Source organism: Anomaloglossus baeobatrachus, chromosome 7 (genome assembly GCF_048569485.1).
Source record: "Anomaloglossus baeobatrachus isolate aAnoBae1 chromosome 7, aAnoBae1.hap1, whole genome shotgun sequence".
Classification (NCBI taxonomy): Eukaryota; Metazoa; Chordata; class Amphibia; order Anura; family Aromobatidae; genus Anomaloglossus; species Anomaloglossus baeobatrachus.
In genome coordinates, this window is record NC_134359.1 from 62,704,716 (window position 1) to 62,730,021 (window position 25,306).

Below are 25,306 nucleotides of genomic sequence, written 5' to 3' on the forward strand. Positions count from 1 at the left end.
CGCAGCTGCCCCGGGACTGTCGCATGCATTATGTGGCAGTACCGGAGTGTCCCCAGCTCTTCTAGATGTCTTGATGCGGTGACGATCCAGGTAATAAGGAGTTAATGGCAGCGGATCGCCGCCACTAAGTCCAGGCTTGATCATGGCAGCGTCTATGTGACAGCTGACATGATCAACCCGTAAGTAAAGTGAAAAAAACACACCGAAAAATCCTTTATCTTAAATAAAACACAAAAAAGCTCCTGGTTCACCCTTTTATTAACCCCTCCCGAAACAAAGCTCCGGCGTAATCCACAGGTCCAGCGTAATCCACGTCCTGCGATGCTTGCATCCAGCCGCGACTGACACAGCACTGAATGCAGCCTCGCAGCAAGACAGCAGAGGTAACCGCAGGGCATTTCCCACGGCCGGTAATTTGAACTCACTACCGACCGTGAGATATGCAGCGTGTGCTCACAGGGACTCCATCTATCTATCCCTCTATCTAACTATCTCTCTATCTATTCTTCTATCTATCTATTTATCTATCTGCTATCTCAGGAAATTACTTTTTATTTTTTCAATGTGCTTTATTGCATTGAATGCATTAAAGCACATGTACCAACCCGGACGCGGCAAAACCGCAGCAATACCGCGAACAATACCGCGGTAAACCGCATGCGGTTTTCGGGTGCGGTTTGCCGCGATTTTTTACCGCGGGTGCAGTAATCTTTCAGACCCTGCGGAATTTTCTTAAGAAAATTCCATTTTCCAGTGCGCACAGGGCCTAATACTTATGCTAATTCAGACAGGGGGAGGGGATAACTATGAATCCCCCCCCCAGATATTATCCGATCCTCAGCTGCTGTCACTAAAGAAGCTGACAATTTCATAAACTTTACTTTCTTGGATTTCAAAACTTAAACATCAGAGCTGACCCCTACAGGTATGTATAGAATCAGCCTGATAGTGCCAGTATAGCACTGGCTGCAGGTTATCTACGAAAATCCTGGTGGTTGGTGCTCTTTAAGATATACCATCATGTTATGTAAGGTGAGCAAAACTCCCTACGTCAGCGCGACACAGCTCCACCCACGCCTGTTAACCCCTTAAATCGCGCTGTCAAAATGTGACAGCGCAATTTAAATGCCCGCTGCGGTAAACGTGCACTTACCCAGCTCCATCGGCGGCGCTGTGACATGATCATGGGGAGCAGATTATTGTCTCTATAAGGTCTTTATAAGGAGAAGCCTTACCCCTTAGATCCTTTATAAAGATGAAAAAATTACGTTCATTGTAAGCACCAACATGTGCAAATTTGTCTCCTTAAAAATGAGAAATGATCGCCCTCCTTGTAGTGCTGTGGTTGCAAACTAGGAGGCAGAAAAACTCATTTATTCCATACATGAATCACAGGAACACGTGGCTCATCCAGAAGAAATTCATTGTTCACGATTATTGTACTTGTCTATGTATGCCTCTTTTTCACATGTAAAACGCCAGGGAATAAATGGCGATGATATTATTATTATTATTATAATAATAATAATGTGACTGCAGTAACAGATCTTCTAAGAAATACTAATACTAAGTGAGTATTGGTAGGAAAAACACCACTTTTTTATCCTCAATCATTTGAATAGGCAAAAAATGCTGCAAAACCGCTGAAAGAATTAACAAGCTGCAGATCTGAAAAAAATGCATTGAAGGTTCAAATGTGCATGGAAACACTAAGCAGCCTGTGGATGAGCGTCCAAAAATCCCATCCATATTACTGGTACTGTAAAATCCTGCATGTTTTCCACAACAAAAATGCAACAAGTCCTTATAGGAAAACCAAATTGTTTACTTTATTTTTTAAAGGGAACCTGTCAGGTCCAATATGCACGCAGAGCCACGAGCAGTTCTGGGTGTAATTGCTAATCCCTGCCTAACTGTCCCTGTATACACTAGCATAGATAGAGAGATCTATAGAAAAAAGTATTTCTAAAGATCTTTGACCATATGTTAACGAGCGAGGGCACTAGCCCCTGCGCATTAGTTCCCCCCATTAGCATTTTAGCACATCACGTCGAATGTGCAGCGTCACAGGATGATCTCACTCACCTCTCCGCTGCCATCGGCGCTTGACGTGGGATTTTGGCTCAGTGCGCATGACCCCGGAGTTTCGGTCTGTGCACTATGAAGCTGAGTGTATGCGTCCTGGCTTCAAACTGATGTAGTGCACATGCACCAAACTCCGGGATCATGCGCACTGAGCCGAAATCCCCCATGGGACGCGATGGCAGCGGAGAGGTGAGTGAGATCATCCTCTGATGATGCACATTCATTAGCATGATAGGACGCCCACAGTGGCGCACTAACATGTTAATGGGGGCGACTGGCCGGGGGACTAACGCCCAGGGGACTAGTCGCATACTCGCATACGGTAAAAGATCTTTAAAAATACGTTTTCTAAAGATCTCTTTATCTATCTATGCTAGTGTATACAGGGACACTTAGGCAGGGATTAGCAATATGTACCCAGAACTGCTCGTGGTGCTGGGTGTATATTGCACCTGTCAGGTTCCCTTTAATGTTACTTCTGGCTAAGAAAATAGACTTTTGAATTTGGAGTTTTATACTACAGCCTTCAGGTATATTATTAACAAAAATAAAGTGAAAATGTGAAAAGGGTAAAAAAAAAAAAAAAAAAAAAAAAAAAAAATCTAAAATGAATCACAGGTTATGATTCTGAAAGTTACCTGTTCACACTGGCGAAAACCACAAAATAGATCCGTAATTCCAATATTAATTATTGTAGTCTATACTGCCACCTGCTGACAGAAGTTTTATTCACAAGCGGTCACCATGTATGAATATTAATATTTGGCCCAGTTCAGTTTATTTCACAGGTTTTTTTGTTGATTTTATTGGAAATGGTAAAGCATTAGCAATACAAAAACAAACATTTTCCACTACTAATAGCTTAAATGAGGTATCAGTATTGACAGGCTTTTTGTAATAGAGTTGGAGCGGCCCAAAAGGTAATTTGGAGGAACTTTCCATTTTCAGGTGACTCGGACTGCTATCACACATATTGAGTATGAACTGTGACGTACAGGCTGATCGCTGGTCTCCTATCTCATCTGGACAGCCTCACACCTCACAGGCATATATGATCAGCCGTCAACATTGGATTGGGAGACCTGTGCATCATGGTCTGTAAACGCAAGTGTGAAACTGGCCTAAAGTGTGTCCCAAGAATCCACTGACAGCAGATGTTTGGGAGTAAGAATGATCAGGCATGTTGAACTTTAACATGCTCGACCCTTTGTTCCAGAGGAAGACAAGGCACCAGAAGAGTTCATCCTCTGTATTGAAAACATATGCACATTCGGTCAAACTGGTCATGCATGTGTGTGAGGAGGTCACGGGGAAGAGCTGGAAAAGCACTGAAAGCGAAGTGCAGAATAAAAGGTTTCTATCCAGTTCACTTGGCTGCTAAGTGCTTACAATAAAGCTCCTTTGGGCACTCACCTCACGGGTGCAGGTGATCCTTCTGGGGTGAGGAGCTTCCTGCTGTAGTTGATACACTAAGAGAAAAATAACAGTAACATTTATATCCAGAAAATGCATAACCTGATTATTGCACCACAATGCTCCTTATCTGCAGCGTTTTATAGTTATTATGGCAAAGTGCCTCATATTATTTTTTATTTTTGTAGATCACAGAAAGCATGGACCAAACATAAAAAAATTGTTTATAATTTATATATTAATAATTGTTTACTATTTTTTTATCTCTACTGGCTAACACGGTACAAAGATATATTTTACTTGGACCAAACATGTATGTGAACGATGGACATGTAAGTGAGGCCTTAGCCAAGTTCACATTGAAACTGTGACCACTGTCGGCATATACAGTGGAACCTTGGATTAAGAGTACCTTGGTTTGAGAGCGTTTTGCAAGACAAGCGAAGATTCTTACAAATTTATAACTTGGTTTAAGAGCAATGCTTTGCAAGAAGAGCAAATACTCACCGTGCACACGTCTGGTTCTGTCCTTTCACCGCGCTCTGACCCGCTCTGGAGGTAACTTTCTGTCCATATGTCCATATGTCAACGCCATCTGTTTTAACCTTAACTATTATCTCACTCTCTATCATCCTATGTGCTTTTTCTGTTCACTTTCACCACCCAGTCCCCCCTCCATCACCACTCATCCACATCAGCCCCTCTCTCCTCCCCTCTCCTATGTACAGCTCCCAGGCTCTTTTCACCTATCTTAATAATCTGACTCAATCAAGCTCCAGGGACTTCCAAAAAAAGCCATGCCACAAGTCCAAAAACCATCTGACCTTTCTCCTTCTACTCCTACTTCTTTCAGGTGATATCTCTCCTAATCCCGGTCCACCCCAGGCTAACTTTACCCCCTCCCCCACCTCCCATAGAAACCCTGATAATATTATTAACATTCCCTGTACACCCTCGCTTCCCTCTTTTAATTGTGCTCTATGGAATCCACGGTCCGTATGTAACAAGCTTCCTTACATCCACAACCTCTTTCTCAATAACTCTCTTAACTTACTAGGCCTAACTGAAACCTGGATTCAGGATTCTGATACTACTTCCCCTGCTGCCATCTCTCATGGTGGTTTACACTTTTCCCATTCACCAAGACCTGGAAACAGACATGGTGGTGGAGTAGGCTTACTACTGTCCCCACAGTGCACTTTCCAGGTCATCCCCCCAGCTCCATCACTCTCATTCCCATCCTTTGAGGTCCACACCATCAGGCTCTTCCATCCCCTCTCCCTCAGAGTAGCTGTCATATACCGTCCACCAGGCTCACCCACCCAGTTCCTTGACCACTTTTCAGCCTGGCTGTCACACTTCATGTCCTCAGAGTTACCAACCCTGATCCTAGGAGACTTTAACATCCCCATGAACAGCCCCTCCTCCCCTTCTGCATCCCAGCTTCTATCTCTCACCACCTCCCTTGGCCTCTCACAGCTCTCATCCTCTGAGACACATGAAGATGGTAACACCCTTGACCTGGTCTTTATCCGCCTCTGCTCAATCTCTGACTTTGACAACTCACCTCTTCCCCTCTCTGACCACAACATCCTCTCCTTCAAGCTCACAAACCCTCGTCCGCCCCAGCACACTCCCACCAATCACACATTCAGAAACCTACAGGCCATCGATTCTCAGACACTTTCAGACTCTTTACACACATCACTGTCCCCTATATCCTCACTTTCCTGTCCTGATCTGGCTGTAAAGCACTACAATGACACACTCAGGACTACGCTAGACCAAGTAGCGCCCCTCACCCTCAGAAAGACCAAACACAGAGTAAAACAGCCCTGGCTCACATCACAAACTCGATTTCTCCAGCGATGCTCCAGGAGCGCCGAACGCCTATGGAGGAAAACCCGCACACCAGAAAACTTCATCCACTACAAGTTCATGTTAAGGACCTATAACTATTCCCTTCACCTCGCCAAACAGACCTACTTCACCAACCTTGTTTCCTCACTTGCCAACAATCCAAAAAAACTCTGACACCTTTCACTCCCTCCTCAGTCCCAAAGTACAGACCCCTGTCACAGCCCTTCATGCTGATGACCTGGCCTCGTATTTCACAGAGAAAATAGAAAACATCCGCCAAGAGATCAGCTCCCAGCCACCAAGCCCTGTGAATCCCATCCCTCCCCATATTCCATCCAGCTCACTTTCCACATTTGACCCAGTCACAGAGGAGGAAGTCTCCAGGCTCCTATCCTCCTCTCGTCCTACAACTTGCCCTACTGATCCCTTCCCCACACCTCTACTCCAGTCCCTCTCTCCGGTTGTCGCCACTCACCTAACTAAAATCTTCAATCTCTCTCTCTCTTCGGGTATCTTCCCCTCCTCCCTCAAACACTCTATCATTACTCCATTATTAAAAAAACCTTCTCTCGATCCGTCCTGCACAAGCAACTACAGACCAGTCTCCAATCTCTCCATCTCTAAACTCTTGGAGCGCCTGGTCTACTCTCGCCTCACCCGCTACCTCTCCTCTCACTCTCTTCTAGATCCTTTACAGTCTGGCTTCCGCCCTTTACACTCAACAGAAACTGCCCTTGTCAAAGTGACCAATGACCTATTGACAGCAAAACGTAACGGTGACCACTCTCTGCTTATTCTTCTTGACCTTTCTGCTGCCTTTGACACTGTTGACCACCATCTCCTTCTCTCTATGCTCCACTCTATCGGCCTAAAGGACACTGTTCTTTCCTGGTTCTCATCCTATCTTTCTGGCCGCTCATTCAGTGTATCATTTGCTGGCTCCACATCTTCTCCTCTTCCTCTCACTGTTGGGGTCCCTCAAGGTTCAGTCCTTGGCCCTCTTCTTTTCTCCCTCTACACTGCCCCAATTGGTCAGACCATCAGCAGATTTGGCTTTCAGTACCATCTTTATGCTGATGACACACAGCTATACACCTCCTCCCCTGAGCTCACCCCCGCTGTACTACAGAACACCAGTGACTGCCTGACTGCAGTTTGCAATGTCATGTCTGCTCTCTATCTGAAACTTAACCTTTCCAAAACTGAACTTCTTCTTTTCCCTCCATCTTCCAACTTTCCTCAACCTGACATCTCCCTCTCTGTGTGTGGCACAACGATAAGTCCTAGGCCGCAAGCCCGCTGCCTGGGGGTTATACTTGACACTGATCTCTCCTTCACCTCCCACATACAATCTCTTGCCCGCACCTGCCGCTTGCACCTCAAGAACATCTCTAGAATCCGCCCCTTTCTCACAATGGAAACGACAAAAACCCTCACCGTGGCCCTGATCCACTCTCGCTTGGACTACTGTAACTCTCTATTAATTGGTCTCCCCCTAACTAGACTCTCTCCTCTACAGTCAATCCTTAATGCAGCAGCCAGGGTCACCTATCTGGCTAACCGCTACTCGGATGCCTCTGCTCTGTGCCAGTCATTGCACTGGCTGCCCATATATCATAGGATCCAATTCAAACTGCTTGTTCTCGCCCACAAAGCTCTCCACAGTGCAGCACCCCCCTACATCTCCACCCTCCTCTCTGTCTATCAGTCCACCCGTTCTCTACGCTCTGCAAGCGACTTTCGACTAACATCCACACTAATTCGAACCTCCCACTCCCGGATCCAAGACTTCTTCCGAGCTGCACCAACCCTCTGGAACGCTCTACCCCAAGAAGTTAGGACAAATCACAACTTACTCAGCTTCAGACGCACCCTAAAGACGCATCTTTTTAGGGCGGCCTATCACACTCCCTAATCAGATTCGATTCACATAGTCCCTCTACAACCTCTCACAACATAGCTCCACATCAAACTCCATGGCACCCAAAGGCATCTCAAGGCTCGGGCCCACTGGTCCAGGAAACCATTATCCAGCCCCATTTCCGTGAGATGGTTGGATTGTCATTGTAAATAAGCACTTGAACCTTGCCTCTCCCCCCATCTCATTGTAGATTGTAAGCTCTCACGAGCAGGGTTGTATTTTTTTTCCCCTCTAAATATTGTATTTCTATAACTGTTACTTGTTTGTATATGATCCTCCTGAATTGTAAAGCGCTACGGAATATGTTGGCGCTATAGAAATAAAGATTATTATTATTATTATTATACCATTGTACAGTACAGTATATACTATACAGCATTTCTATCAATTTGCACTTGTGGATACAGTATTATACTTTTTTTCTGCTAACAAGTACAGCACATTGCTTATACTGTATCTCACGCACACCAACAATTCTACTGTAAGGTAATGTGCAGTTTAATTTGTTTATGTTTTTTTACTGTACAGTATGTTGTATTAGTGTACTGTAATATTTTCATATGAATACAAGACATTATTTTGTATTACTGTAATGAGTTTGTATAAATATAGTAAATATTTTTGGGTTGTGGAACGAATTGTCTGTGTTTCAATTATTTCCTATGAAAAAATTTGCTTTGATATAAGAGTAACTTAGTTTAAGAGCACACTCCTGGAACCAATTATGCTCGTAATCCAAGGTCCCACTGTATATTCAGGAACGCAGGCCTGACATGTCAATAAAAGATTATCCAGATAATGTCCTTTATGGTTTTATTCCTATCTTATTCCTTTTAGAAAAGGATGGTTGGCCATTAAACACTATGGGACAGGTAATAAATTTAGAGCAAAATGCAGAACATTCTTTAATATGCTCTTTAACCTTTTTTTGCAACTTTTAAGAGCAAAAAGTGTCAGGTTATGCTAAAATGTTGCAAAATTTGCAGTGCTTGTAGTGGGGATGTGTAATTCACACTTACAAGTGCATCTCAATAAATTAGAATATCAAAAAGTTAATTTATTTCAGTAATTTAATACAAAAAATGAAACACAATGTCATTACAGACAGAGGGATCTATTCCTATATATTATATAGTCATTACACACAGAGGGATCAACTCCTATATATTATATAGTCATTACACACAGAGGGATCTATTCCTATATATTATAGAGTCATTACACACAGAGGGATCTATTCCTATATATTATATAGTCATTACACACAGAGGGATCAACTCCTATATATTATATAGTCATTACACACAGAGGGATCTATTCCTATATATTATATAGAGTCATTACACACAGAGGGATCTATTCCTATATATTATATAGTCATTACACACAGAGGGATCTATTCCTATATATTATATAGTCATTACACACAGAGGGATCTATTCCTATATATTATATAGTCATTACACACAGAGGGATCAACTCCTATATATTATATAGTCATTACACACAGAGGGATCTATTCCTATATATTATATAGTCATTACACACAGAGGGATCTATTCCCATATATTATATAGAGGCATTACACACAGAGTGATCTATTCCTATATATTATATAGAGTCATTACAGAGTGATCTATTCCTATATATTATATAGAGTCATTACACACAGAGGGATCTATTCCTATATATTATATAGTCATTACACACAGACGGATCTATTCCTATATATTATATAGTCATTACACACAGAGGGATCTATTCCTATATATTATATAGTCATTACACACAGAGGGATCTATTCCTATATATTATATAGTCATTACACACAGAGGGATCTATTCCTATATATTATATAGTCATTACACACAGAGGGATCAACTCCTATATATTATATAGAGTCATTACACACAGAGGGATCTATTCCTATATATTATATAGTCATTACACACAGAGGGATCAACTCCTATATATTATATAGCGTCATTACACACAGAGGGGTCTATTCCTATATATTATATAGAGTCATTACACACAGAGGGATCTATTCCTATATATTATATAGTCATTACACACAGAGGGATCAACTCCTATATATTATATAGAGTCATTACACACAGAGGGGTCTATTCCTATATATTATATAGAGTCATTACACACAGAGGGATCTATTCCTATATATTATATAGAGTCATTACACACAGAGGGGTCTATTCCTATATATTAGGCCTGAAACACACATCCGTGAAACACGTGCGTGTTTGGTCCGTTTCCGTGTATACTGGAGACACGGCCAAACGTGCACCAATGTTACTATATCTCAGCGGTTACAATTGCGTTTTTGGTTATGTCCGTGAGTCCGTCTCCGTGATGCGTTTTTTGGTCCGTGTCTCACGCCAGCATGTCCGTTTTCTGCACGCAAAACGCAGCACGGACCCAATGAAAGTCAATGGGTCTGTGCGCACGTCCGAGTGACACGGACGCATCTCTGTTTGCTCCCTGTACGTTTTGTGCTTTTTTCATGTGATGTCGGTCTTTTTTCTTTTTCTGTTTCGTTCTCTCCCTCAGTCCGTTGGTCGGTCTCTATGTCTGTCGGTCGGTCTCTCTGTCTTATCTGTCCCTCTAGCTGTCTGTCGGTCAGTTCCCCCCCTCTCTCATACTTACCGTTCCCCGATCTCCGGCGCGGCGCTGCACGGCTGTTATAATAACTCCGGCGGCTTTTACTATTTTGAAAAAGCCGGCCGCCCATTAATCAATCTCGTATTCCCTGCTTTACCCGCCCACCGGCGCCTGTGATTGGTTGCAGTCACACACGCCCACCACGCTGAGTGACAGCTGTCTCACTGCACCCAATCACAGCAGCCGGTGGGCGTGTCTATACTGTGCAGTGAAATAAATAAATAAATAAAAAAAAACGGCGTGCGGTCCCCCCCATTTTAATACCAGCCAGATAAAGCCATACGGCTGAAGGCTGAAGGCTGAAGGAATCTCGGGGAGACGCCGGACATGATTAATCTAGGACTTATTGGCAGCTATGGGCTGCCAATAAATCCTTATTACCCCGATTTGCCAATGCACCAGGGTAAATCGGGAAGAGCCGGGTACAGCCCCAGAACTGTCGCATATAATGTATGCGGCAATTCTGGGCGGCTGCTGACTGATATTGTTAGGGTGGGGGGCTCCCCATAACGTGGAGCTCCCCATCCTGAGAATACCAGCCTTCAGCCGTATGGCTTTATCTGGCTGGTATTAAAATGGGGGGGACCGCACGCCGTTTTTTTTAATTATTTATTTATTTCACTGCACAGTATAGACACGCCCACCGGCTGCTGTGATTGGGTGCAGTGAGACAGCTGTCACTCAGCGTGGTGGGTGTGTGTGACTGCAACCAATCACAGGCGCCGGTGGGGAGAGAAAGCAGGGAATACGAGATTGTTTAATGAGCGGCCGGCTTTTTCAAATTAGAAAAAGCCGCCGGAGCTGTGTGAACGCCGTGCAGCGCCGGTGATCGGGGAACGGGGAGTATGAGAGAGGGGGGGACACTTCAGTCACTCGGGGGATTAGCGGTCACCGGTGAATCCTTCACAGGTGACCGCTAATCAGTACACGGCACAAAGACAGAGCCGCGGCATGACTATGAAGTCGGGTGAAGTTCACCCGAGTTCATTCTCATCCCGCTACTCTGTCTTCCGACATGTAGTAACGACATTTTGCATCACACACGTACATTTCACACGGACAACACACACACACGTCAGTTATTTCACTCACGCACACACGGACATTCCACACGCACATACGGCTAGCATACGGGATACACACGCAGGCCACACATACCATAAAAACGGACCTAAAAAACGGAAAACGGACCCGAAAAACGGCCCGTTTTACACGGACGTGGTTTTCACGGATGTGTGGCGGAGGCCTTATATAGAGTCATTACACACAGAGGGATCTATTCCTATATATTATATAAAATCATTACACACAGAGGGATCTATTCCTATATATTATATAAAGTCCTTACACACAGAGGGATCTATTCCTATATATTATATAGAGTAATTACAGAGGGATCTATTCCTATATATTACATAGCGCCATTACACACAAAGGGATCTATTCCTATATATTATATAGAGTCATTACAGAGGGATCTATTCCTATATATTATATAGAGTCATTACACACAGTGATCTATTCCTATATATTAGATAGAGTCATTACACACAGAGGGATCTACACCTATATATTATATAGTCATTACACACAGAGGGATCTACTCCTATATATTATATAGTCATTACACACAGAGGGATCTATTTCAAGTGTTTATTTCTGTTAATGTTGATGATTATGGCTTACAGCCAATGAAAACCCAAAAGTCATTATCTCAGAAGACTAGAATATTATAGAACATCAACTGAAAATTATTTTAAACTCAGAAATGTTGTCGTCTACTGAAAAGTCTGTACAGTAAAGGCCTCAATACTTGGTTGGGGCTCCTTTTGCATGAAATACTGCATCAATGTGGCGTGGCATGGGGGTGATCAGCCAGTGGCACTGCTGAGGGGTGATGGAGCACAGGTTACTTTGATAGCAGCCCTCAGCTCATCTGCATTGTTGGGTCTGGTGTCTCATCTTCCTCTTGACAATACCTCATAGATTCTCTATGGGGTTTAGGTCAGGTGAGTTTGCTGGCCAGTCAAGCACAGTGATACTGTGGTTATTAAACCAGGTATTGGTACTTTTGGCAGTGTGGACAGGTGAAGTCCTGCTGGAAAATGAAATTTCCATCTCCAAAAAGCTTGTCGGCAGAGGGAAGCATGAAGTGCTCTAAAATTTCCTGGTAGACGGCTGCGCTGACTTTAGTCTTGATAAAGCACAGTGGAGCTACACCAGCAGATGACATGGCTCCCCAAACCATCACTGATTGTGGAAACTTCACACTAGACCTCAAGCAGCTTGGATTGTGGCCTATCCACTCTTCCTCCAGATTCTGGGACCGCGATTTCCAAATGAAATGCAAAATGTACTTTTATCTGAAAACAACACCTTTGACCACTGAACAGTCCAGTTCTTTTTTTCCTTGGCCCAGGTAAGATGCTTCTGGCATTGTCTATTGGTCATGAGTGGCTTGACACAAGGAATGCGACACTTGTAGCCCATGTCCGGGATACGTCTGTGTGCGGTGGCTTTTGAAGCACTGACTCCAGCAGCGTCCACTCCTTGTGAATCTCTCCAAAATTTTTGTATGGCCTTTTCTTAATCCTTTGAAGGCTGCGGTTATCCCGGTTGCTTGTGCACCTTTTTCTACCACACTTTTTCCTTCCACTCAAGTTTCCATTAATATGCTTGGATACAGCACTCTGAACAGCCAGCTTCTTTAGCAATGGCCTTTTGTGGTTTACTCTCCTTGTGGAGTGTGTCAATGACTGCCTTCTGGACATCTGTCAAGTCAGCAGTCTTTCCCTACTGAACCAGATTAAGGTACCATTTTAAACGTGTAGGAAGCCTTTGCAGGTGTGTTGTGGTAATTATTCTAGTTTTCTAAGATAATGACTTTTGGGTTTTCATTGGCTGTAAGCCATAATCATCAACATTAACAGAAATAAACACTTGAAATAAATCACTGTGTGTGTAATGACTCCATATAATATATGCGTTTCCCTTTTAGCATTAAATTACTGAAATAAATTCAACTTTTTGATGATATTCTAATTTATTGAGATGCACTTGTATTTAAAATCCCTCCAAGAGCAGGTGGAGTATGTTCATGCAAAAAAAAAAATAAATAAATAAATGAAAAAAAAAATATTGCGATAAAAAAAAAAAACGGAACAGAAGAAAAATAAACATTAATTGATGCTGTAAATATCTAGGAAAAAATAATTAACTTAAAAAGTAAAATTTAAAGAAGCTGATGCAAATAAAAACCCGGCTAAAAACATCAAAAACTTTTTTTAAAAAAAAAGCAAATAAAATAATGAATAGGGCCCTAAACGTTTTGATTGGCAAAAGTTAGTCTCCAACTGTTCATCAGTTTTTATAAGGTTATAGTGAAATGTATCTGCCTTATTATAGGAGTAATAGAGATGATGGATCTCAAGTGTTACAGCTCCGCAGAGACGCTTCTTTTAAGTGTTATGAGCCAGGAAGGGTGTTGTCCCCTATAGCGATCCTTATATTTCTCATTTTCTTCCATGGAACTCTTTGGCGGCGTTCATGACTGTGACATTAGAACATCATCATGGTCCTCACATCTGCGTGTGTAAAGCTGCTTATAATAGCAGCATCCACTCAATTATTTCCTTCCCGATTCATAGAAATTTCTTAGTTATAGAGTACAGAAATGGTTACACAGTTCCCCATGGAAAGTAAAGGATGTAAGAGGCAGCGAATGAGTGCCATGATGATTCTAGGTCTAAAATACTGTGCAGATCTATGTAATACTTTGTGACAGTGGTCGGAGGCTATTTTTCTGCTCTGCAGATATGTAGAGGTTTTAAACACGACCACTGGAAAGAGCTAAACATGGTTTTGTGCTCATTACTAATACTTATTAATGGGATGCCATCCTGATAAAGGAGGTCATACTGGTCCCCAGAACCCACCCACAACTCCTGTTTTGTTGTTCCCTACAGTCTTTGCTGGACTGGAAGTAATGACGTGAAGACCACCAGTGACCTGACTGCTGAGGCCAAGGAGTGGCTGCAGAAATAGGTAACTGGGGGTCGGGCAGCAAATGCGCCAATCTGGAGCTTAAATAGCTTATTTTTATTATTTTACTTAGAACAAGGTTAGAGGGCCATATAACTTGGACGAGGATCGCATCACAGTGCCCGGCAGCCCTCCTGACCCGAGCGTGAACGTTTGCAGTTCTGTGCAACGATCATGCTCAGGTCAGGAGAGCCACCAGTTATATGGCCGTCTGACTGCGCCCTTATTATCTTATCAGGATAACATCACATTGGTCATTTTTAAAGGGAACCTGTTACCAGTTTTTTAGTGTATGAGCTAATCCCACCAACTTCCTTAGCACCTATGCTGCATTCTAGGGCTCAGCACACACGGCGAGTAATACAGAGGGAGTGAAATGCAATAACAAAATTGCATTTCACTCGGACCAATATTACTCTATGGGGCGCTCCCATGAGCGATTTTTTTCTCAGCCCTAATCAGAGCGAGAAAACAATCGCAGCAGGCAGCGGGTGGCATGCGATCCTGTGTCACTCGCACCCATTCAAGTCTATGGGGGCGAGAGAAATATTGCATTGCTCTCACATTACACCGACCGCAGTGCGATTCTTGCATCAGCCGGCAACGAAGGAAAGAGGGAGATAAATCCCTCCCTCTCTTCCACAGCGCCAGCCCTCCCCTCCACAGCTGTGGTCTGATCACACGATCGGACCACAATCGAATAACACTCTGCTCCCGCTGTGCTGCGAGCGTGTGCCGATTGTGATGCAAGGACTCGCACAAATCCCCATGTGGCCTCAACCTGAAAAGTGGTATATTATGTTCGGACCCCCTGCATATCCCCAACAAAAACCTTTTGAATAGCTCTCGCACTGTATGCAAATGCAACCGGTCCAGTCCGATGGGTGTCTTTGCCACGGCTCCTGTCCCTCTGGTAATGTGGATAACGCGCCCTGCGTCATCCACATAGCCGGACAAGACCTCGCGCCTGCGCAGGGAGATTGTGATTCGTGCAGGTGCACTTTTTTTTGCCCTTCTGCAGGCACAGAATGACACCTAACTGAGTATGCGTCGGCAGCAACCCAAAGCAGTGGAGAGCAAAGTGCCCCTGTGCGAACCGCAATCTCCCTACACAGGAGTGAGATTTTGTCCAGCTATGTGGATGACACAGGGCGTGTCATTCACATCAATCACATCGGGAGGTCGGTGATTACCAGAGGGGAGGAGGAACAGTAGCCGCAGCAAAGACACCCATCGGACTGGCCCGGTTGCTTTTGCATACAGTGCGGGAGCTACTCAAATGTTTTTTTGGGGATATGCAGGGGGTCAGGGCAAAAGATATCAATTGTTAGATTGCAGCATAGGTGCTAAGGACGGTGGTGGGATTAGCACATACACTAAAAAAAAAACAACTGGTGACCGGTTCCCTTTAATAAGAGCAGAATAGTATATAATGTACTATAATGGCAATAATGTATTTATTAATCACTACTATTGCTCATGCATAAACATTGTTTATATGTATATGTATGTATATATACACACACACACACACACATACACACACATACACATACACTATTTTTTTTTTTTATTTATTTTTTTTTTAAAGGAGCTGTGAGGACTTTTTTTTTTGGTGGGGGGGGGACAAGCTGTACTTTTCATTACTGCCGTTGATGGACACACAAGACATTTTTAGTCTACTTTTTTGGTAGGATGGATGAAGATGTAACATCAATTCTGGAATATTCTTTTTTTGTTACATTGCTATTACTGTTGCACTGAAAAAGTCAATATTTTTCAATAAAATAATTTAGAAATCTGGTCCCCGTACTTAAAACTGTAATGCAAAGTGTCTTTTTTAATACACTGTTTATGCTATTGGAAATCTTTTTTCATAAAACTGTGCGTTTTATTCTTTTAAATGTTTTTGTACAACTAGTTTTTTATTTTTCAATATTTATTGGTCCCACGAGGGGGCTTTACTGCACGATTGTTCACAAAACACTGTACAATTCACTAGACCCGGCCTTGCGGACCTATAGATCTCCGATAGGTGGCACTAGTGGAATGTTAGCCTTCTCACAAACTAAGGAAATCTTTGTACATTCCCTTTTATGATGTGAAATATGCCTGATCTATATTCTCATTTTTTATTATTATAAAGATATCCTGTTTGCTTCTGATTGCATCCTGACTATTGGTAAGCAAGAACTACCATGCTCGGTTCTCCAAACGAGCAGTCGGATGCTGGACGGACTCGACTTATGTATCGAGTATAATGGAAATAAAATTGGGAACTCGAACATTTCTACGAAAGAACTTCCATTATACGCCATACTCGAGTGGAACCTGTCCAAGTGTCCGACCTGCTTGTTTCGAGTACTCAGCATGGCAGTGCTCGCTCATCACTAATCCTAACAGAAGCTGCTCCAACGCATTTATTAGGCTGTTTTCACACTACTTTTTTATAACATGCGTCATGAACGTTTTTTTGCTGTAAAAGCGGATCCTGTTTTTGCAAAGAAAAATGCATGTGTTATTTTGCAGGATCCAGTCACTTGAAGTTTATGGGCGGGCATTGGAGTCATGTGATCGGGAGTGACGGGAACTGAACGTGATAGACTGGGAGTCGGCATCTGACAGCTGCGAGGCTCGTAACCAAGGTAAATATCGGGTAACTAAGTGAAGTGCTTTGCTTGAATACCCGATATTTACCTTGGTTATGAGCCCGCAGCTGCTATGAGCCGGCTCCCTGCACAGGTAAGTAAGGTCAACATCGGGTAACTAAGAAGCGCTTTGCTTGAATACCGATATTTACCTTGGTTACGAGCGTCCGCTGCTCTCGGGGGGAGAGAGGGGGGAGAGAGGGGGGAGAGAGGGGGAGAGAGGGGGAGAGAGAGGGGGAGAGAGGGGAGAGGGGGGAGAGAGGGGAGAGGGGGAGAGAGGGGGAGAGAGAGAGGGAGAGAGGGAGAGAGGGGGAGAGAGAGAGGGAGGGGGAGAGAGAGAGGGAGAGAGGGGGAGAGAGAGAGGGAGAGAGGGGAGAGAGAGAGGGAGAGAGGGGGAGAGAGAGAGAGAGGGAGGGGGAGAGAGAGAGGGAGAGAGGGGGAGAGAGAGAGAGAGGGAGGGGGAGAGAGAGAGGGAGAGAGGGGGAGAGAGAGAGGGAGAGAGGGGGAGAGAGAGAGGGAGAGAGGGGGAAGAGAGAGGGAGAGAGGGGGAGAGAGAGAGGGAGAGAGGGGGGAGAGAGAGAGGGAGAGAGAGGGAGAGAGAGGGAGAGAGAGAGGGAGAGAGGGGGAGAGAGAGAGGGAGGGGGAGAGAGAGAGGGAGGGGGAGAGAGAGAGGGAGGGGGAGAGAGAGGGAGGGGGAGAGAGAGAGGGAGGGGGAGAGAGAGGGAGGGGGAGAGAGAGGGAGGGGGAGAGAGAGGGAGGGGGAGGAGAGAGGGGAGGGGGAGAGAGAGGGAGGGGGAGAGAGAGGGAGGGGGAGAGAGAGGGAGGGGGAGAGAGAGGGAGGGGGAGAGAGAGGGAGGGGGGAGAGAGAGGGAGGGGAGAGAGAGGGAGGGGGAGAGAGAGGGAGGGGGAGAGAGAGGGAGGGGGAGAGAGAGGGAGGGGGAGAGAGAGGGAGGGGGAGAGGGAGTGGAGGGGAGAGAGAGGGAGGGGAGAGAGAGGGAGGGGAGAGAGAGGGAGGGGGAGAGAGGAGGGAGGGGGAGAGAGAGGGAGGGGGGAGAGAGAGGGAGGGGAGAGAGAGGGAGGGGGGAGAGAGAGGGGAGGGGGGAGAGAGAGGGAGGGGGGAGAGAGAGGGAGGGGGGAGAGAGAGGGAGGGGGAGAGAGAGGGAGGGGGGAGAGAGAGGGAGGGGGGAGAGAGAGGGAGGGGGGAGAGAGAGGGAGGGGGGAGAGAGAGGGAGGGGGGAGAGAGAGGGAGGGGGAGAGAGGGGGAGGGGGAGAGAGAGGGAGGGGGAGAGGAGAGGGAGGGGGAGAGAGAGGGAGGGGGAGAGAGGAGGGGAGGGGGAGGGAGGGGAGAGGAGGGGGGGGAGAGAGAGGAGGGGAGAGAGAGGGAGGGGGAGAGAGAGGGAGGGGGAGAGAGAGGGAGGGGAGAGAGAGGGAGGGGGAGAGAGAGGGAGGGGGGAGAGAGGGGAGGGGGGAGAGAGGGAGGGGGAGAGAGGGGTGGGGGAGGGAGGGAGGGGGAGAGAGGGAGGGGGAGAGAGGGACTGATCACGCTAGGCTGGTTTCTGGGCATGCTCAGTAGAGCAAGCAGGATCCGGTCTATCAGCATGCCAGCGTTCACATACGTTTGCGTGCAGTATAGTCAGGATCCAGCAATTTGCAGTATTTGGACGCAGCTCAAAAACGATACAAGTAGCGTTTTGAAAAAAGTTAAAAAAAACTGCAAGTCGCTGGATCCTCACTATAACGCATGTGAACACATGTTGACGCGAGTCCATTGCAAATGCATTGAAATGAAAACGCATTTGCACTGGATCCGTTTTTGCGTTTAAAAAAAAGTTTATGACGCATGTTAAAAAAACGTAGTGTGAAAGCAGCCTTAGCCGACACTTTGCATGTTCTTTCCAGTTCGTGGCAATATATTCTTTCCTGGTGCCATATATCAGATAGAAATAGTTGACACTTACAGTAAGATTTCCACACAGGCGGCCTGTACTCATCATTATCTGAAAGAAAAAAAAAATTGCAAAAATTATTAACTGGCTACAATAGTAAGGTCATAGACATCATGAAATACATTTTACCAGCGAAATAAAGCTGGAGAATGCGATGGCTTAGCCCTAGCGTATCTTGTTTATCTTGGAGGTCTGACTTCTAGGATTATAAGAGCATACATACAGTGACTACTCTGTTTGGACACAGGACAATCGTAGCATTCCACCATTTTTCCCCATTGGTTTACAATAACACCGGTGGAATCATTACTAACCTGCTAAATGCAAGCTTAACGGTGGCTGATTGATGGCCTGTTTACAAAAGTCACCTGGAATGCCATATGCATGGAACGATTGGTGAAGAGAATCTGTCACCGGATTTTTACTGTCGCGTCTGCGAGTACAGGAAGAGACCCAGATTCTGGAAATGTGTCACTTAGGCTACTTTCACACATCAGTTTTTTGGCATCAGGCACAATCCGGCGTGTGCCTGATGCAACGGATCCAGCGCAGAATATGCAAAAACGGATGCGCCGGATCGTTTTTTTTTGGATGGATCCGGTATACCTGATTCGTCAAAAAACGGATACGGCGCATCTATTTCGTCCATTTTTTGCTGGATCCGTTTTTTTTTTTTTTTTTACAATACATTGAAGCATGCTCAGTTTAAAAAAACGGATCCATTTTTTGCCGCATTATGCCAGATCCGGCGACCATAGGCTTCCATTGCAAATCACGCCGTATTGCGCCGGATCCGGTGCGATGTGTTTTTTTGTCAGAGACAAAAAACGTTGCAAGAGACGTTCCATCCAGCCGCCGCATTAGCCAATTACGCCAGATCTGGCAAAAGCAAATCAATTAGGATACAAATCAATGGGGATAAAACAGATCCGGCGCCGGATCAGTTTTATCCGTTTTTTTTCCGGATTGTGCCTGATGGGAAAAAAACGGATGTGTGAAAGTAGCCTTAGTGTACATGCATACGATGTCTTTTTCCGCATGGAATCCATACAAAGTGCAAAACTCGCCAAAAACAATTGACATTTACTGCAACTAAAAAAACATCTTTTTGTGCACATGTTCCATCTTTTTTCCCTTCTTTTGACTACTTCAGGCTTCACAAGCCACTAAAAAGTGACCTGACCATTCCTCAGGTGGCTTCCACTTGGAAACAGTCAATATTACTGGCTTTTTCCTGAAACATCATCTGCTTCAAAAACAATGAAGGTACACTGGTATCTAAATGACGTGTGAACATACCCTTACTGGGCTGCTTGCTGCAGTTTAATAAAATGACTGGTTTATCTGCTGCAGATCTCTGAACACTGAGCTCTGTATAACCTTGCTCACACCACTGATTAGCAGCTTTCTGTGTACACTGTGCATAGGCAGAAAGCTGCCAATCAGTGGTGATGGTGGGGTTATACAGAGTTCAAAATATAGAGGACTACCTGACATCAGGTTTACTAGTCCACTAATCATAACATCACAGTTTCATCACTACAGCCCAATAAATGACATCACTGGAATCAGGGTCTCTGTCTCTACATTATGCTGCTCTTAGGTTAGATGGCAAAAACCTGGTGACAGATTCCCTTTTATATGACTGATCTGTATACACAGAATATTATGGTTATTGGCAGTACATCTCCTATTCACATGGGATGATTTTCTGATAATGATCTAATCACCCAACGAACAAACGTTTTGTTCATTCCTTGGCCGATTGTCGGCATTTCTCCACAACCGATAACAATATAATAATCTTTATTTTTATATAGCGCTAACGTATTCCCCAGTCCTTTACATACATCATCATCACTGTCTCCATTAGGGCTCACAATGTAAATTTCTTATCAGTATGTTTTTGAGCGTGGTATGAAACCGGAGTACCTGGAAAAAACCAACGCAAACACAGGGAGAACATACAAACGTCCTGCAGATGTTGTCCTTGGTGCGATTTGAACCCACGACCCCAGCGCTGCAAGGCTAACCACTGAGCCACCGACAATTGGTGAATAAGATCAACGTCAATTTCGGGATATCAGCTCCTCCAAGTTGGCAAATAAACCCAATAATGGCTGCCACCGCTGAGAAGCTAAAAATGATACTAGGCTGAAACCTGCATGTATACCATTTTGCAGTGCGCCCTCCATTTATTTCTATGGGGCGTTAAGAAAAAAAAAATAAAAGCCAAGAAAAAATGATGCACTATTTTCTGAAATTTTACCGAAGCTAGAGAAGTAGCCATCTCTCCATTCCTAGCTGTGCAAATGCTTTACAGATTGAGGCCGGATATACCATAAATGTCTAAAGTGTGAGTACCCTTCTTAGGCTAGTTTCACACTTGCGTTGAACGGCATCCGTTGCATTGCGTTGTGTGACGGATGCAACGGATGCGTTGCATATAATGGCACCACGAATGCAACGGATCGTATAAAACAACGGAAAGCTTTTTTTTTCTCTTCTGTACAGTTTTACCGGCAGCAGACTATTGTGAACGATCAGCCGATCACCCGGCGGCCGGGCGCTCAGCTGAGCGCTCTCACGCGCCGGCCGGGCGCTCAGCTGAGCGCTCTCACGCGCCGGCCGGCTGCTCAGCTGAGCGCTCTCACGCGCCGGCCGGCTGCTCAGCTGAGCGCTCTCACGCGCCGGCCGGCTGCTCAGCTGAGCGCTCTCACGCGCCGGCTGCTCAGCTGAGCGCTCTCACGCGCCGGCTGCCGGGCGCTCAGCTGAGCGCTCTCACGCGCCGGCTGCCGGGCGCTCAGCTGAGCGCTCTCACGCGCCGGCTGCCGGGCGCTCAGCTGAGAGCTCTCACGCGCCGGCTGCCGGGCGCTCAGCTGAGAGCTCTCACGCGCCGGCTGCCGGGCGCTCAGCTGAGAGCTCTCACGCGCCGGCTGCCGGGCGCTCAGCTGAGAGCTCTCACGCGCCGGCTGCCGGGCGCTCAGCTGAGAGCTCTCACGCGCCGGCTGCCGGGCGCTCAGCTGAGAGCTCTCACGCGCCGGCTGCCGGGCGCTCAGCTGAGAGCTCTCACGCGCCGGCTGCCGGGCGCTCAGCTGAGAGCTCTCACGCGCCGGCTGCCGGGCGCTCAGCTGAGAGCTCTCACGCGCCGGCTGCCGGGCGCTCAGCTGAGAGCTCTCACGCGCCGGCTGCCGGGCGCTCAGCTGAGAGCTCTCACGCGCCGGCTGCCGGGCGCTCAGCTGAGAGCTCTCACGCGCCGGCTGCCGGGCGCTCAGCTGAGAGCTCTCACGCGCCGGCTGCCGGGCGCTCAGCTGAGAGCTCTCACGCGCCGGCTGCCGGGCGCTCAGCTGAGAGCTCTCACACGGCGGCTGCCGGGCGCTCAGCTGAGACCTCTCACACGGCGGCTGCCGGGCGCTCAGCTGAGAGCTCTCACACGCCGGCTGCCGGGCGCTCAGCTGAGACCTCTCACACGCCGGCTGCCGGGCGCTCAGCTGAGACCTCTCACACGCCGGCTGCCGGGCGCTCAGCTGAGAGCTCTCACACGCCGGCTGCTCAGCTGAGAGCTCTCACACGCCGGCTGCCGGGCGCTCAGCTGAGAGCTCTCACACGCCGGCTGCTCAGCTGAGAGCTCTCACACGCCGGCTGCTCAGCTGAGAGCTCTCACACGCCGGCTGCTCAGCTGAGAGCTCTCACACGCCGGCTGCTCAGCTGAGAGCTCTCACACGCCGGCTGCTCAGCTGAGAGCTCTCACACGCCGGCTGCTCAGCTGAGAGCTCTCACACGCCGGCTGCTCAGCTGAGAGCTCTCACACGCCGGCTGCTCAGCTGAGAGCTCTCACACGCCGGCTGCTCAGCTGAGAGCTCTCACACGCCGGCTGCTCAGCTGAGAGCTCTCACACGCCGGCTGCTCAGCTGAGCGCTCTCACATGCCGGTTCTCAGCTGAACGTTCGGCCACAGAGAGACAAAATAAAGTTTCTGTGATTTAAAAAAAAAAAAAAAATAAATAAATAATAGATGAGCATGCGCAGTGAAAAATAGAGGATTCCGCCGCTCAAAAAGCGTTACATGCTGCGTTCCTTCCGCCCGATGGACGCAACGTCGGCCAGCTGAAGCAATGCAGGTACTTTTGGCACAATCCGTCATCCATACAAGTCTATGGGAAACAGCGGAATCCGTTAACGGATTCCGCTGTTTTCCAAAAGGGCAGATTGTGACGGAAGGAAAAAAACGCAAGTGTGAAAGTAGCCTAATAAGTGACATCGTAGATTTACCACATTTTATTTACTAATGATTCTGAATGACTAGTTTAAAAGTACTGTAGTAACAAAAGAAAAGCAGCAAAAGTACAAGTGGGAGGAGCGAGGAGATATGTTTTAAGGTGAAATATGGGCACAGGAAGCGACCGTCACATTACACGTCCAGAAAACATGACTCCAAGGAAGAGAATAAAAAAATTGGTTCCAGAAAAATAATTATTATCCATGAGAAGACAAATGCAGAAAACATCCTTCAGCTTTTGGCCGCTGTCCACTAAGTGAAATACAGAGCACAGTCTTCCCTTTATGTCAGTGACCTCATAAGATTGGTCTCTAATTAGCTCTGGTCACATCGGCGGAGGAGGAGATCTAGGCATGGAATGGGATTAACATCACTAACCGGGCTGCACCATGTAATCTGCACATCGACAGCAAGAAACACCCAAAGATCTGGCATAGCACAGCGTAAACCGGCACAAGACTTTAGGAAAGCAACATAACGGGAACAGCCATTGATTAGTCCCAAGAGGACGGCAGGAATTGTTCAATAGCTGTGACCCCGTACAACCCTCCCCTATAGAGCGCTACGCATCGACTCCATACAATAACTACTAGTGAACTGAGGGCAATACTGCAGCTACAAAATGTAACCCCAAGTGTACGCTATGTTCCTGCACTTCTGGGTGACTGTCAACAACCCTTTCACCATTCGGTGATTTTCCATTTCTTCCTCCCCTTCTTCCAAGAGCAATAACTTTATTTTTTCATCAATACCTGTATAGCCGCACGTTTTGTTTTTTGCGGGACGCTCCATATGGCAGAAATCACAATCTCCTATGAATGTCGCTCGCAGCCGGCGTTCACAGGAAGTTCGTAATAACAAACACAGGGGTCATCAGCTGACCCCCCCCCCCCCGGCTGTTATGACAACCCACGGGCCCACCAATGGGAGCAGAAATAGAGCGCTCCCCACTGGCAGAAATTGATAGTGGGATTTAACTTAACAGTGGCGGGCAGATCGCTAATCTGCACGTGGCTGTTAGAGGCACATCGGCTGATAAGAGAAAGATGCGGACTCAGTGTTAACGTATTATATAAGAATTATCAAAATTACCCTCTTTTTCATAAGAAACATGTCATAGTGCCAACCAAAGTCAGGTCGGCCCGTTTTCAGTTGTGTCGCGTAGGGAATAGAGTACTCTGTATACTCTGTACCGGGCGGTTTGCAACTGGGGAATGTCACTTTGGTGGCAGTTGCCCGGTCCCGTGCCCTGGGTGCTTTTTAAATGGGGAGTATTTATAGGGGATACTAAAGTCATTAGTGTGATGCCACCTGCAGGTTGCGGATAGCATGGTGAAACCGCAGCTGCTGAGTGGGGTACCTCTAAGGCTGGTGGTGATGGCAGCTATGATGGTAGGCCCTCCGCAGTAGGGCTGAGCCAGGAGATTTGTATAATGGAGACTTTCGCCGTTAATAAGGGAGGCCACACCATGGTTGAAGTTAACAGTCTCTACTCACTCTTGACCCTCTGATGACCACTTCCGGTCCCTGAATAGCTAGGGCCAGCTTGGTGACTCGGTTGCTCTGTCCCCAGCACCCTCAGTGTGGTTGGGTCCCCGTAGCTTGAAGCAGTTTGGGGACCTGACTGTCCTTTTGTGTGGCGGTCTCCTTGTCCGTACGGCGGGCAGTGTGGACCCTTTAGGGCTGGTCTGTGTCCCAAACCCTGATCCTTGCTTTACTGCTGGTGCCCCCGGATCTGTGGCTCAGTTAGGTCCGTGAAGGTCTCCTCACTGTGCAGGTATTTGCCAGGCCGTATTAAACTGTCGCCTGACCTAGGGCCCTGTGCTCCGTCGGTGCTCTGGTCCCAGCGGTACTCGGGTGTACCTGCCCTGGCCACCACTCTCCTGTGCCCCTGGTCACAGTTTACACGACCCTGCTATCAGGCAAATCTTTCCACTTTCACTCACTAATACTGTTTTGTCTGTTGTCCCCTCCCACCAGGCTGTCTAGTTCCCCTGGTCTGGCTCCACCCTCTAGTTGGCCATCCCCTTGTGTCCAACTAGCCAATTACCCCTGGTGTGGAGTGGAAACTGGGATTTTGGTGTGTTTAGGTGTTGCTGGCACTGGTGTTCCAGGTCCCTGGGGGTAGGCCCTGAATCCTGGTGTAGCTCAGGGGCGCCACACAGTCAGTGGACAGGACGAGTTCATTGCAAAAAGTCATTGTCACGCTCACGACTCCTAGTGGGGCCAACTTCTACGACGACGACTATGACGTAATAAAGATGATTAAAAGCAGTCTTCTGATCAGGACAACCCAACAGAACTGGTCGGCTTCCCTGATTCCGAGTCTAATGTCTATGGGGGGGCCTTAAATCCCATTTCTCACACAAGAGTCTATACTCCAGACACCTCACATTTATGACTTGTTGTCATATACTTCATTACCTTACTTTGCC

General features: G+C 46.6%; 1 protein-coding gene across 1 annotated transcript in view; it reads right to left on the reverse strand.

Annotated features, from left to right (window-relative positions):
• Positions 1 to 25,306, reverse strand: part of CHN1 (chimerin 1) — a 173,113-nt gene that overhangs the window by 133,320 nt on the left and 14,487 nt on the right. The window contains exons 3-4 of the mRNA XM_075317358.1: positions 18,606 to 18,644; positions 3,499 to 3,554 (exon numbers count right to left, since the gene is read on the reverse strand). Of these exons, the coding sequence (XP_075173473.1) occupies positions 3,499 to 3,554; positions 18,606 to 18,644 (95 nt within the window). The remainder of the gene's footprint in view (positions 1 to 3,498; positions 3,555 to 18,605; positions 18,645 to 25,306) is intronic.